General features: G+C 42.1%; 1 protein-coding gene across 1 annotated transcript in view; it reads left to right on the plus strand.

Annotated features, from left to right (window-relative positions):
• The window catches only part of Chp1 (calcineurin like EF-hand protein 1), a 35,291-nt gene that overhangs the window by 9,980 nt on the left and 10,807 nt on the right, over positions 1–14,504 (plus strand). Inside the window, exons 2-4 of the mRNA XM_021192685.2 lie at positions 2,518–2,590; positions 7,237–7,317; positions 11,738–11,865. Of these exons, the coding sequence (XP_021048344.1) occupies positions 2,518–2,590; positions 7,237–7,317; positions 11,738–11,865 (282 nt within the window). The remainder of the gene's footprint in view (positions 1–2,517; positions 2,591–7,236; positions 7,318–11,737; positions 11,866–14,504) is intronic.

A 14,504-nucleotide genomic window follows, 5' to 3' on the forward strand; every position in this document is an offset into this window, starting at 1 on the left:
TTGGTTTTTCGAGACAGGGTTTCTCTGTGTAGCCCTGGCTGTCCTGGAACTCACTCTGTAAACCAGGCTGGCCTCTAACTCAGAAATCCGCCTGCCTCTGCCTCCCAAGTGCTGGGATTGAAGGTGTGCGCCACCACGCCCGGCTGAGCCATCTTTTGAATCCTGGTACTGGATTCAGTACCAATAAACAGTACTGGAATTAAAGGCGTGCAAAAGTATACCCACCACCCAGTCATTTATTAGTTTTATTTTTTTCATCTTAAAAAACCCAATAATCTGTAAGACTCTAAAACACTAGAAACTTACCCAGTGAACTAAATATTAAAGTTACTTAAAATCCTTCAGGGGTAGCTGGGCAGTGGTGGCGCAGGCCTATAATCCTAGCACTCGGGAGGCAGAGGTAGGCGGATTTCTGAGTTTGAGGCCAGCCTGGTCTACAGAGTGAGTTCCAGGACAGCCAGGGCTACACAGAGAAACCCTATCTCAAACAAACAAACAAACAAACAAACAAACGAAAAAGTTAACTCTGTGTGCATTCCCAGCGCAGACACTTTGCTGAGCATTTTCCTTCCACTCCTCGCAGTCCCACTAACTTAGCCCCTTGTCTCCATGTGTGGAATCACACTCTGGCTACCTGGCAATCACAAGTGGCTATTCTTTGCAAAGCTCTGTGTACACGTGTGGCTGGCAGCAGTCTCCACCTTCGGCCTTTAGCAGCCAAACTCGTTTGTTCTGCCTAAATGGGAGGAGTTGTGCCTCCCATGCTGTGTTTAGATATTAGTGCCCCTTTCATGTATGAACCTAATGCCAGATCACAGCTGCCCTAGTGTGTCCTCTGTGCCCACCGTTCACTTCCTGTTTTACTTCCTGCCTTGTTTACTTTGTTTCCTCTTCTGCATACAGCAGGTATGTTGTATTGCTTGAGCTAGGGGAGGACAACCTTCAGATCCACACTTTCTTCATCTTTGCCACCTCACAGGTGCGGTGCAGCTGAGACAGTTTGGACTTGTTCCCTGCTATGGGGCTGTCATAGTTTCTACTATGGTTACTCTGTGCTTTCCTTCTGCCTCTAATCTGCCAGGAGACTAAACTGTTTCCCTGAAGTCCCTTTTGCACTTTCAGGGTTGTTTTGTACATCTACAGTTATAAACTGCTTCTAGCTGTGAGTTTGTGCTGGAGTTGACTGTGCTAATCCAGACTAAGCAGCCACTAGGTTCTCTTGTGGATGTCATAGCATGGTCACTTTGTTACATCAAACAAGTTGATTCCAGGTGTAGGATCTGTCAACCAGTTATGTCCTAAAGAGGAGGTGATGCTGTTGGTGCTTGGTGCAGAAGGAGACTAGGTAGTAAAAACAGAATTGTTTGATGTGCCACACCATTTAGTTCGGCATTAAGTTACCTGCTCAGAAATTCCAGTCTGAAGAGCCAAACTAATTGATAGGCTTGAGGTTTTGTTTTTGTTTTTTTCCTCTCTTTTAACTTTAGTTTGGAGGGGGGGGGAGTGAGAGAGATCTGTTAGGAATCAGACAGTCTCACTCATACTTTTAAACAGGTGCTCTTCAACTGACCTGTACCTTTACCCCTAATGCTTTATTGTTGTTGTTTTTGAAAGAAGTTCTTCAATTCTTATTGTTTTGTGTTTTTAAAGCTCTGTGTGTGTGTAATTAATTCAGATTGTCGTGCATGTGAAGCAGAACTCTACCACCGAGCTTCATTCCTAGCCTAATACATTCTTAGTTATACACTTCATTTTTAAATTTATTTATTCATTTATGTATGTATGTATGTATGTATGTATGTATGTTTTGGTTTTTCGAAACAGGGTTTCTCTGTTTAGTCTCAGCTGTCTTGGAGCTCACTCTGTAGACCAGGCTGGCCTCGAACTCAGAAATCCGCCTGCCTCTGCCTCCCAAGTGCTGGGATTAAAGGCATGTGCCACCAGTTCCTGGCGTTTGTATGTATGTATGTTAGTACATTGTTGCTATCTTCAGACACACCAGAAGGTGGCATCTGATCCTGTTACAGATGGTTGGGAGCCACCAAGTGGTTGCTGGGATTTGAACTCGGGACCTTGTGCTCTTAACCACTGAGCCATCTCTCCAGCCCTATACTTCATTTTTTAAGAGCCAGTTTTCATTGATGTAGTTTCTTCTCTAGCTCCTCTTATTCTTTAGTTTTGTTTTTGTTTTTTTTTTTTTTAAAGATTTATTTATTTATTATATGTAAGTACACTGTAGCTGTCTTCAGATACTCCAGAAGAGGGCGTCAGATCTTGTTACAGATGGTTATGAGCCACCATGTGGTTGCTGGGATTTGAACTCTGGACCTTTGGAAGAACAGTCGGGTGCTCTTACCCACTGAGCCATCTCACCAGCTTATTCTTTAGTTTTTTAAACTTGCTGTTTTGACACTTGCACACCTCCCCATCTCCCTCACGCTGAAGCATGCAATAGCCGTGGGTGTAGTATGAATGCATGTCTATTTCTTCTATTGGGACTGATTTTCTGCCCTTCAGTTTCCCACAGTCAGATCACGCGCCTGTACAGCCGCTTCACCAGCCTGGACAAAGGGGAAAACGGGACTCTCAGGTGAGTACCTCCCTCTCTCCCTTCCCTCCTTCCCAGATCAGGATCCCTAGGAGCTATATTCCAAGGGTAGCCACACTGTGGGCTGTCTGTATTCCAAGGATGGGCATACTAGGAATCTTGCATTTGGAGAGCAGGGACCATTTGGCCATGGTGTCTATACATCATTGGTATGCATATATGTGTGTGTGTGTGTGTGTGTGTGTGTGTGTGTTATGTGCATATGCATATATATTTGCATATATAATTTATTTAATTTTTTTCTTTGTTCACTGGTGTTTTTTGTCTGCATGTACACCTGTATGAGGTTATCAGAAGTCCTGGAAACTGAAATTATAGAGAGGTGTGAACTGCCATGTGGTTGCTAGGTATTGAACCTGGGTCTTCAGTGCCCTTAATCACTGAGCCATCTCTCTAGTCCTGATAATTTTGTTGTTGTTATTTTGGTTTTCAAGAAATGAGGGTTTCTCTGTGTATCCCTGGAACTCTGTAGATCAGGCTGGCCTAGAACTCAAGAGATCAACCTGCTTCTGTCTCTCCAGTGTTGGGATTAAAGGTGTGATCCACCACACCTGGCTCTTCTTGGAGTGTTTCTTATCATTTTGTTAGACAAGAGGTACTATCTATCTACCTATATCTATATCATCTATATCTATATCTATATTTATATTTTTTTTGTTTTTTTTCGAGACAGGGTTTCTCTGTGTAGCCTTGGCTGCCCTGGAGCTCACTCTGTAGACCAGGCTGGCCTCAAACTCCAAACTCCGTCTGCCTCTGCCTCCCAAGTGCTGGGATTAAAGGCGTGCGCCATCATGCCCGGCCAAGAAAACAGATTTCTTTTATGAATCATAATTAATCAAGATGATAAAGTTTACTAGGGTCTGGACTATTTAATGCAGCAAAAAATTATTACATAATTTGTCTTTAATCCCAGCACTCGGGAGGCAGGCAGGCAGATTTCTGAGTTTGAGGCCAGCCTGGTCTACAGAGTGAGTTCCAGGACAGCCAGGGCTACACAGAGAAATCCTGTCTCGAAAAAAAAGGAGTGTTTACTTCAAGGTGTGGCTCACACCATTAATCCTAGCACTCAGGAAGTAGAGGCAGACAGTTCTTTGTGAGTTTGAGGACTCCTTGGTCTACAAATCGAGTTCTAGGACAGCCAAGGCTAAACACACACACACACACACACACACACACACACACACACACACACACACACACACACACGGAGGTGCTGGAGAAACGACTCGGTGGTTAAAAGCACTAACTGCACCTCCAGAGGGTCAGATTCTGCCCAGCACTCACAGGGCAGCTCATAGCCATCTATTAATGCCTGTTCCAGTTGGATCTGACCCTCTTCTGACCTCCTCAGGCACTAAGTACACACATGGTACACAGACATACATGCAGGCAAAACACTCATACACATAAGATAATTTTTAAAACTTAGTGTTTTAATGAAGTACTATCTCATAGCAGTCTATTTCAAATGTGTCTCCATTCTATATAGTTGATGTATGCTATCCTTTACAGCAATTTTGCAGTCTAAAGTCATGTATAGAGTTTACACATTCATCTCTTGTTTTTGTTTGTTTGTTTTTACATGTATTTACTTGTGTGTGCAGAGGTCAGAAGACAAAGGAGTTAGCTCTCTGGAGCTAGAGAGATGACTCAGCAATTAAGAGCACTTGTTCTTGTAGAGGACCTGGGTTAGATTTCCAGAACCTACATGGTGTCTCATAACCATCTGTAACTCCAATTCAGGGGATCTAATGCTCTCTTCTGATCTCAGGCACCAGGCATGCAGGTGGTACACATACATACATGTAAGTTATTCACTTACAAAGTAAAACAAACCAAGAAGAGTTCCATTTCTGCCACCATGTGGGTATGGGAAATTAAACCTAGTCTTAGTGCCAAATGCCCTATGTGATGACTCTTTTCTTGTATGTTTTGTTGTTACTGTCCCCCCACTCCGTGTGTGTAACTGTGGATATTCACAGATTTATGTGTGGATGTGCATACACTTCTTTGTATGCTGATGTAGAATTCATAGGTCATAGGTTCACATTGGGTATCTTCTTAACTCTCTGATTTTACTTTTTTTTTTTTTTTTTCGAGACAGGGTTTCTCTGTGTAGCCCTGGCTGTCCTGGAGCTAACTCTGTAGACCAGGCTGGCCTCGAACTCAGAAATCTGCCTACCTCTGCCTCCCGAGTGCTGGGATTAAAGGTGTGCGCCACCACGCCTGGCTTTACTTTATTTTTTATACAGGGTTCTTACTACTTAGCCTTGACTGGCCTGGAACTTACTATGTAGACTAGACTGGCCTCTGCCTGTATCCTTAATGTTGTGGATTAAGGCATGAGCTATCTGTCCCAAGCAGTGGTTGTTTTGTTTTGTTTTGTTTGTTTGTTTGTTTTTTGACACGGGGATTTCTCTGTGTAGCCCGGGCTGCCTGGATTTTACTCTGTAGGCCAGGTTGGCCTTGAACTCAGATCCTCCTGTTTCTGTCTTCTGAGTGCTGGGATTAAAGGCATGCACCATGATTGCCTGGCCCAGTCTTAATTTTTAATATAAGGTCTTGATGTAAAATTTAGAACTTATCAATTCTGCTAAGCTGACTGGACAGTTAACTGCAGTTACGTTTCAACCTCCGCAGTGCTGGGATTACAGATGTGCACTGCTGTGTCTGGCTTTTTTCCACCGGTGCTGGGGATCTGAGCTCAGGTTCTTAGGCTTGTGAGGCAAGCACTTGAATGACATAATCATCTTACAGCCCCTGTTGTTCTGTTTGGCTGCCCTTTAGCTTATTACGTGACCAAGGGTGCCTGAGAACTTCAGGTCCTCTTACCTTTGCCTTCCCTTGTGGAGACTTCAGCCACGTCCTGTTTCACCCAGTCTATGTCATGCTGGGATTGAATCCATGATTTCTTGCATCTGTACAAGCACTTTACCAACTGGGCTGCATCCGAAGCTCGATTCCCACAGTCCTTCAGTCTCTTTTGATCCGTAACAATCTTCTCTATCTTTTGGGTTGGGTTGTGCTAGGGATCACCTTCGTCTGCTGAGGAGATGCTCCACCAACAATAGAAGCCTTAGCTCTTCCTGTATGACACTGATAGGTTTGAAAAGTAAATCCTAGACAGTTTTGTGTTCCTCACATAGGATATCCAAGAAGTTTTAGAGAAATACTGAGCAGTTTTTAAAACAGCAATGTTCAAAAATTTTAATGTGGACAAGGTATGGTAGCAAATGTCTGTAATCCCAGTACTCAGGGACAGAGGCAAGGAAACCATTTGTTCCAGCCTGGCCTGTACTACAGAGTAAGTTCAAGGCCAGCCTGAGCAGCCATGACATAATAAGTTTTTGTAAAAGAAGATTTATTTTTATTTAAATGAGTACACTGTAGCTGTATTCAGACACACCAGAGAAAGCATCAGATCCCATTACAGATGGTTGTGAGCCACCATGTGGTTGCTGGGAATTGAACTCAGGACCTCTGGAAGTGCTCTTAACCAATGAGCCGTTTCTCTAGACCAAGATGTATCTTAAATAACAATATAATATGGGAAACTTTTTCTTTTTAACAAGAAATACATTTTGACTTAAAGTCTGAGATTTAAAGCATTTCTACTTTTTAGTGTGACAAAGGCAAGTTCCTTTGCCTAATCCAATTTCTTCATCTCTACAAGGGCAGAGATAAAGCATGGCATTCAAGAACAGAGCAATACTATATCACTTGATGTTGGAGCAGCACAAGATTTATGTATGAAGAATGTATCACAGCCTCCATGTTATGTGAAGCTGATTGCATCTGCTTCATTTCTTGTCAGTGAAAGGATTTTTTTCCCTGCCTCCGTTCCTTTCTCCCTCCATCCCTTTTTTCTTTCTTTCTATTTATTTGTTAGTTTTTTGGGAAACTATGGGAGGGTCTTAACTATAATCCAAACTCTGTTAGAACGCGATTATAGGTCAGCCTGGCCACTGTGCCCTGTTAGTTGGCTTCTTGAGTGGAAACAATCTCTTAAGAATTTTTTACATTTCTGCTGGATAATGGTGGCACACGCCTTTAATCCCAGCACTTGGGAGGCAGAGGCAGGTGGATTTCTGAGTTTGAGTACAGCAAAGGCTACACAGAAACCCTGTCTCCAAAAAAACAAAAAAAAACAAAAAAAAACAAAAAAAAACCCACACACACAAAAGAATTTCTTAGATTTCTTAGGTGTTTTAGCTTTTTTCGAGCAAGCGTCTTTAGGCTCCTCCAGCCTTCAACTACTGCTGTAGTTGATTGTGTCTATTTGCTGTTCACAATGCCAAACTTAATAATTAATTACAAAGTGGTAATGTTCAAGAAATCATTTACTAAGGAACAGCGTAGTATTTGTTCATTGACATAACCTGTTTGCTGGGATTACTGGGGCATAGCAAAATTAAATCTTGCTTCATTCACACCTGAGTTGGTGCAAAAAAAAAAAACAAAAACAAAAACAAAAAACCCCACAGTTGGCAGATAGTCTAGTTACTTGTGTACTTTGCCACAGAAGTAATTCCAGGAGGCAGTTTTCTTGCTGGGTTGGACTCTTTTGGCTTCAAAAGAGTCCATTCCAAAGGCCAGTGATCTGTAGCTTAAGGTGATTCTTTTGGCAGCCGGGAAGATTTCCAGAGGATTCCAGAACTTGCCATCAACCCACTGGGGGACCGGATCATCAATGCCTTCTTTTCAGAGGGGTGAGTGGGGGCAGTTGGTTTTGGTCCCTTCCTTTATTGTCTAGGCTATAGTAATTGCTAATGTAGAATAATAACAGTAATGATAATGATGATAATAATAAAGTAGAATAGAATAAAACTTGAGGTATCTTCTCAGATCATGGTTGCCTAGAATTAAATTGACACCCCTAATTTTCATATATAGATTATCTCTTGTTTTTCACCCAGCTTGGTTTTTCTTGTATTCATTTTTGTGTCTGTGTGTCCACCACCTGTATGGTGCCATCGGAGAACATTAGATTTTCTAGAACAGGAATTATGGATGATTATGAGCTGTTATGTTGCTGAAAATCACACCCAGGGCCCCATAGTGATAAAGCACTATGACCAGAAGCAGCTTAGGGAAGAAAGGGTTTATTACAGCAGACAGTTCTAAATCACAGTCCATCATTGAAGGAGGTCAGGTCGGGGACTGAAGGATGGAACCTGCAGACAGGAATCATGGAGGAATGCTGCTTACTAGCTTGCTTAGCTTATTTTCTTATACTACCCAGGACCATGGGCCCGGGGATAGCACCACCCATAAACATGCTGGGCATTCCCACATCATTCAATTTAAAGAAAATACCCTGAAGGAAGCTGGGGCTGTGGTGGTGCACACCTTCAATCCTAGCACTCAGAAGGCAGAGGCAGGTGGATATCTGAGTTTGGTTGGAGTTTGAGGGCAGCATGGTCTATAGAGCTGTTCCAAGACAGCCAGAGGTACGCAGAGAAACCCTTTCTAAAACAAAACAAAACAAAACAAAACAAACAAAATCTCCTAAAAGCCAAAGTCTCCTTATAGGACATTCTGGATTCTTCCTTTCTAGATGAATCTAGCCTATGTCAAGTTGGTAGAAAAACTAGCCAGCACACACCCGGTCTATAGTCATACATGCAAGCAAAACACTCAACACTCAAGACACATTAAAAAAAATTTTTTTTTAATTGAAAAACAAACTCAGGGCCAGTTAGATCAGGACAGCAAGAACAATCACCAAGACACTCAAGTCAGAGCTGTCTTCCGCTCCCTTCATTTGTGCCTTTCTTGCCTCCTGCACCCTCTGTCTCACTGGTGTGCTTTCCATGTCCCGTTGGTGATGGAGAGTATTTCAGTGTCAACTTCTTTTTCAGAACTCCTCAGTCACCGTCAGTTACTGGAGAAACAGCTTGTGGAAGTCCTTTTTTCTTCTTTTTTTTTTTTAGACATTTATTTTTGTGTGTGTGTATATATGTAAATTAGAGGACAATTTGCCTAAGTCAGTTCTCTCCTACACCAGTTGGGTTCTGGGAAAATATCAGATCACCAGACATGGCAGGAGCCTTCGCCCCTGAGCCTTCTGAAGTCTGTTTTGAAAGGCAAAGCTGAATCTCCTTTGACGCTGGTTATTTCCTGCCACCTTCTCCAGTCTGCTGCTACGCTACATGGCCTGTGCCTCTGCTTCTTATCAAGTGTTTACTCGGCTCCCGGGCTTTGGTTTCTTCTGTCCCTAACAACAACAAAAAAAAAGTTTTCTTTTTTTGTTTTGTTTTGTTTTCTTCAGACTGAAATTTGATAGTAGAACATAGGTGTTTCATTCTTCATTGTGTAGACATTGTGTTGATAACGTTCCTTCTTTTTTGCCCTGTACACGATTTGATTCTTAGTCCATGTTGCTTGATTGCTCAGAGCTTACGTTTTGCTACAGGTCCTATTGTGCTCCACGATGAGTGTGACTGCATGAGAGAAGTCAGGGTCCCCCTTTTGAGCTAGCTTTTCTTTGCTCTCTCTCGTTAGTAGGTCTCTGAACTGTATTACCAACCTGACACTTACCTACACTACCTGTTATTTCCACACAGACCAGAGGGGTTGGTTTGTTTGTTTGTTTGTTTGTTTTTGGCTTTTCGAGACAGGGTTTCTCTGTGTAGCCCTGGCTGTCCTGGAACTCACTCTGTAGTCCAGGCGGCCTTGAACTCAGAAATCCACCTGCTTCTGCCTCCCAAGTGCTGGGATTAAAGGCGTGCGCCACCACGTCTGGCGTTTTTTTTTTTTTTTTTTTTTTGGGGGGGGACATGATCCCTTAAAAGTGTAAAATGAACTCAAATTCAAAATCCTCCTATTTTTGCTTCCAAAATGTTGGGATTACTTAGCTAAAACAGGGATTTTGTTTTGTTTTTCTTTCTGATACAGGGTCTCACAATGGGTAGCTATGGCTGGCCTAAGACCAGGTAGACCAGGCAGACCAGACTAGCCTTGAATTTATAAAGATCTCCCTGCCTCTGTCTCTAAGAGCTAAGATCAAAGGCATGTGCCACTGCCTGGCAGGATTTTTTTAGGTAACTCTGGGAAGTAGGCCACCCAGAGTTACCTAAAAAAATCATATGATTGTCATAAGTAAACAAGCCATATGTTACCCTTTAACTATTAAAAAATTCATTTCTTCTATTTTAGATTATTTCTTTTTAGTTGCTATTTTATCTCTCTCTCTCTCTCTCTCTCTCTCTCTGTGTGTGTGTGTGTGTGTGTGTGTGTGTGTGTGTGTGTTGGGTATGCCATTATATGAAAGTCAGAACAATTTTCAGGAGACAGTTTGTTTTTCCCACCATGTGGGTTCTGAGGATTAAACTCAGTTATCAGGCGGCAGCATCAGCTATCTTGCACTTCTGATCCTCCTCTCTTTATTTACTGAGTGGAAGCAACTATAGGTGTACACCACTATGACCAGTGTATTTTAGTGCTGAAGTTCAAACTCAAGGCTTCATGTATGCTAGACAAGTGTTCATATTCTGAGCTACATATTCAGCCTAAAATTACTTTTTTTGTTTGTTTGTTTGTTTGTTTGTTTGTTTGTTTTTGAGATAGAGTCTCTGACTGGCCTTCAACCTGAAGAGATCTGCCTGTCTCCCTTTAGTTACCATCATGTCCAAGCCCTCCCTCCATCTCACCTTTCTCCCCACCAAGTCTTATGTAGTCAAGAATGACCTTGATCCTGTTTCCATCTCATGAGTGCTGGGATTATAGACATGAACACAACAGACTGAGTATGCGTGGTATCGGAGAGTAAACACAGGTCTCATTCATGCCAGGCAAACACTACCAACTAAGCAACATACCTAGCCTTTTTTTGTTCATGTTACAAGGAAAAGTATTGCTTGTATCCTTTGCTTGCCCAGTACTCTGTCTGTCTGTCTGTCTGTCTGTCTGTCTGTCTGTCTGTCTTTGAGACAGGATTTCTCTATATTGTCCTGGCTATCCTGGAACTCACTGCAGACTAGGCTGGCCTCAAACTCAAGAGACTGGCCTGTCTCTTCATCCTGAATGCTGGGGTAAAAGGCATGCACCACCACTGCCTGGCTGACCTACTACTTTTATGTGGCCTAAATTGACTTAAATTCAAAGCAGTCTTTACTTTTTCTGCCTCCTGAGTGCTGGGATAACAGATATCCATTGCTATGTCTTGTATTTATCTGTTAAAAACACTGTCCTCTCTTTTAGAGGACTCAGGTTTGATTCTCAGAACCCACATGGAAGCTTATAACTAACTCCTGTTCCAGGGAATCAGATACCCTTTTCTGACAGTCATGCACGTGGTACACAGACATAAATGGAGACCATAAGATAAAATAAAACTTTAAGAAGAAAAGAGAGCCACAGTGCTGGATCTACATAGCTCAGTGGTAAAGTGCCTGCCTACTGTAGCTGAAACCCTGTGTTTAATCCCCAGCACTAGGAGGAGAGAGGAAAGTGTAGCAAAGCGACTCGGCTGGCGGCTTATAACCCTTACCCTAGTCCTGGGCAAGCCAAAGCTGGACTGCTGTGAACGCAGAGCCAGGCTGGCTACAGAGCCAGACTATCTCAGAACAACAAATAAACAAGCAGGAGTTTCTAGAATGTGCTTTAAAATGTAAATGTCTCTAGGCACATTCTATTGTGGTTTGTAAGAGTGACATGCTGGCTGTTCCAGAGTTCAAAGCAGAGAGAGAGTTTTAAGTACTGACTTTCATGTGTGGTGCTGGCCCTACTTAAAATCCACTTTATAGATATATAAGCAAATTCAGTTAATAACTCTGACCATAGTTAAGTCCTTTTCTTCTTTCAGCCTAGTTAATCATTTAATAAATGAGAATAATAAACCATTTCACACTATTGGGGGGAGGTGTTTTAGATGGAGATATTGTATAAGCATGCATATGGAAAGGAAGCTTGTTAAATGAACTTTTAGGCTACTCAAGATCAAAGTGTTGGCCATTTCTTAGTCCATAAGAATCAGTCACCATGAATCTATATAGTTTAGTGGTGGAGTGGCTACCTAGCTTGTGGAAGACCCTGAGTTTGATTCAGAAACACTGCAAAAAGACAAAATATACAAACAGAAGACTTCCACTGTGATTGACATGGCATTCTGTTATATTTCCTAATCAGAGAGGATCAGGTAAACTTCCGAGGATTCATGAGAACATTGGCTCATTTCCGACCCATTGAGGATAACGAAAAGAGCAAAGATGTGAATGGCCCGGAACCCCTCAACAGCCGGAGCAACAAGCTGCACTGTAAGAAGCACTGTCGCCTTTCTTCCCTCTCCCCACATCTGTGTGGTCCTTTACTCGTTCTTCTTTCTGTTTCTTTTGTTTGTTTGTTTGTTTTTTCCAGACAGGGTTTCTCTGTGTAGTATTGTCTGGAACTCACCCTGTAGACCAGGCCAGCCTCAAACTCAGAGATCCGCCTGCCTCTGCTTCCCAAATGCTGGGACCCGGCTCATTTTCTTTATTTCTTTTTCTTTTTTTCTTTCAAAGATTTATTTATTTTATGTATGTGAATATACCATTGCTCGCTCCAGACACACCAGAAGAGGGCATTACACCCCATTACAGATGGTTGTAAGCCACCATGTGGTTTCTGGGAATTGAACTCAGAGCCTCTGGAAGAGCAGTCAGTGCTCTTAATTACTGAGCTATCTCTTCACTCTTTCTACTGAGCCACATCTGTAGTCCCACTAAGAGGTTTTTTTGTTTGTTTGTTTGTTTGTTTTTCGAGACAGAGTTTCTCTGTGTAGTCCTGGCTGTCCTGGAACTCACTTCATAGACCAGAACTCAGAAATTCGCCTGCCTCTGCCTCCCGAGTTCTGGGATTAAAGGCGTGCGCCACCACGCCCGGGTCGCTGAGAGATTCTTAATGTTGTGCTTCCAATATTACTTTGCATATACCGAGTGTTACCTGCCATTGTACTTGATTTATCTCCTGTGTGCCAGACCCTGTAGAAGGTACTAGAGTGACAGGGAACAAGACCCCATGCCCTGACTGTGAGAGTTAATGTTGGTCATCCATCTATTTTTAGAATTTAATAGATTGTGGCTTTTACTAACATACCAGTACAAAGTGGCACTTTCCTGTGCCTCTTGCCTTCCTTTCTTTCCATACTTACTACATTTCCTTCTGCCCTGGTTGAACTATTGCCCAATCCCTTACAAAACTTTTCCAGGAAGCTGAAGTTGAATTTCTACTTTTCTTTCAACACAAGTTGATACTGAAATTGTGTGAAATTAATTGAGCCCAACTCTGCCCTGAAAGGGTGCATGGTGGTGCCCAGAAGTTTGTGAAGGTACAAATTAAATGGTGCTCCCAATGATTTACAGATACTAGGTTTGAGCTCAGCGGTTAAAAGCACTGACTGTTCTGAAGGTCCTGAGTTCAAATTCTAGCAACCACATGGTGGCTCACAACCACCTGTAATAAGATCTGACTCTTTTGGAGTGTCTGAAGACAGCTACAGTGTACTTATAATAAATAAATCTTTTTTTAAAAAAAATATTTATTTATTTATTTATTTATTTATTATTTGTAAGTACACTGTAGCTGTCAGAAGAGGGGGTCAGATTTCGTTACAGATGGTTGTGAGCCACCATGTGGTTGCTGGGATTTGAACTCAGGACCTTTGGAAGAGCAGTCAGTGCTCTTAACCGCTGAGCCATCTCACCAGCCCCATAATGAATAAATCTTAAAAAAAAAGAAAGAGGGCTGGTGAGAATACTCAGCGGGTAAGAGCACCCGACTGCTCTTCTGAAGGTCCAGAGTTCTAATCCCAGCAACCACATGGTGGCTCACAACCATCCTTAAGGAGATCTGACTCCACTCTTCTGGGGTGTCTGAAGACAGCTACAGTGTACTTACATATAATAAATAAATAAATCTTTAAAAAAAAAAAGAGAGAGAGAGAAAGAAAGAAAAATAAATATTAGAGCAAATTCAAGTGAGTTGGCGTACATGATGCTGTATTTACAGCATATACATACATGATGCTGCATTTGCATACACGATGCTGCATTTACAGCATTTACATACATGATGCTTCATTTACACACCTGATGCTGCATTTGCATACATTTGACAAGTATTTCCTCCCATTTCTGGCTGTCAGACTGTGTCTGCTCATCTTCTTAGGAGAAGTGTGAGTTCATTTTTGTTGGCTTTTATGGTGCAGTTTGAGAATCACTAATGTACAGGAAAGATTTTTGAACAAAAGTGCTAAGACTTGCTTCACCTCCACATCATGGTTCTTACAGAAGAGCAAAAAATTTCAGTAGAAACAAAGCTGAATACAGACAACAGAATCCTGTGAACGACCCTCATATTTATTATAAACTTAACTAATGAACAACATTTTCTTCTTTCAGTACCAAGTACTGTTTGCTTCATGCAAAGCCTTCTGTCTGCGGGTTTAGTGTTTTTATTTATTAAGTTATTTCTTTTTTGTTTGTCGTTTTTTGGTGTTTTGCTTTGTTTTGTTTTGTTTTTGAGATCGGGTTTCTGTGTATAGCCCTGGCCTTTGTAAACTTTGCATACCAGGCTCGCCTCAACTCACAGAGATCCTCCTCTCTCTGGGATCAAAGACATGTGCCACTACAGCCAGCCTAAGTTATCTCTACTATTGGTATAGACAGTCTCACATTGTAGTCCAGACAAGTCTCAGACTTGGGAGATTCTCGGCCTCCCGAGAGCCACCATATCCAGCCGTGATGAGTGGTTTAACATATGCTAGCAATGTCTACCTGATCTTCATACCGGAGTGTAAACATGAGGTTTAACATATGCTAGCAATGTCTACCTGATCTTCATACCAGAGTGTAAACATGAGTGGTTTAACATATGCTAGCGATGTCTACCTGATCTTTATACCAGAGTGTAAACATGA

This window comes from Mus pahari, chromosome 3 (assembly GCF_900095145.1).
Source record: "Mus pahari chromosome 3, PAHARI_EIJ_v1.1, whole genome shotgun sequence".
NCBI classification, from domain to species: Eukaryota; Metazoa; Chordata; class Mammalia; order Rodentia; family Muridae; genus Mus; species Mus pahari.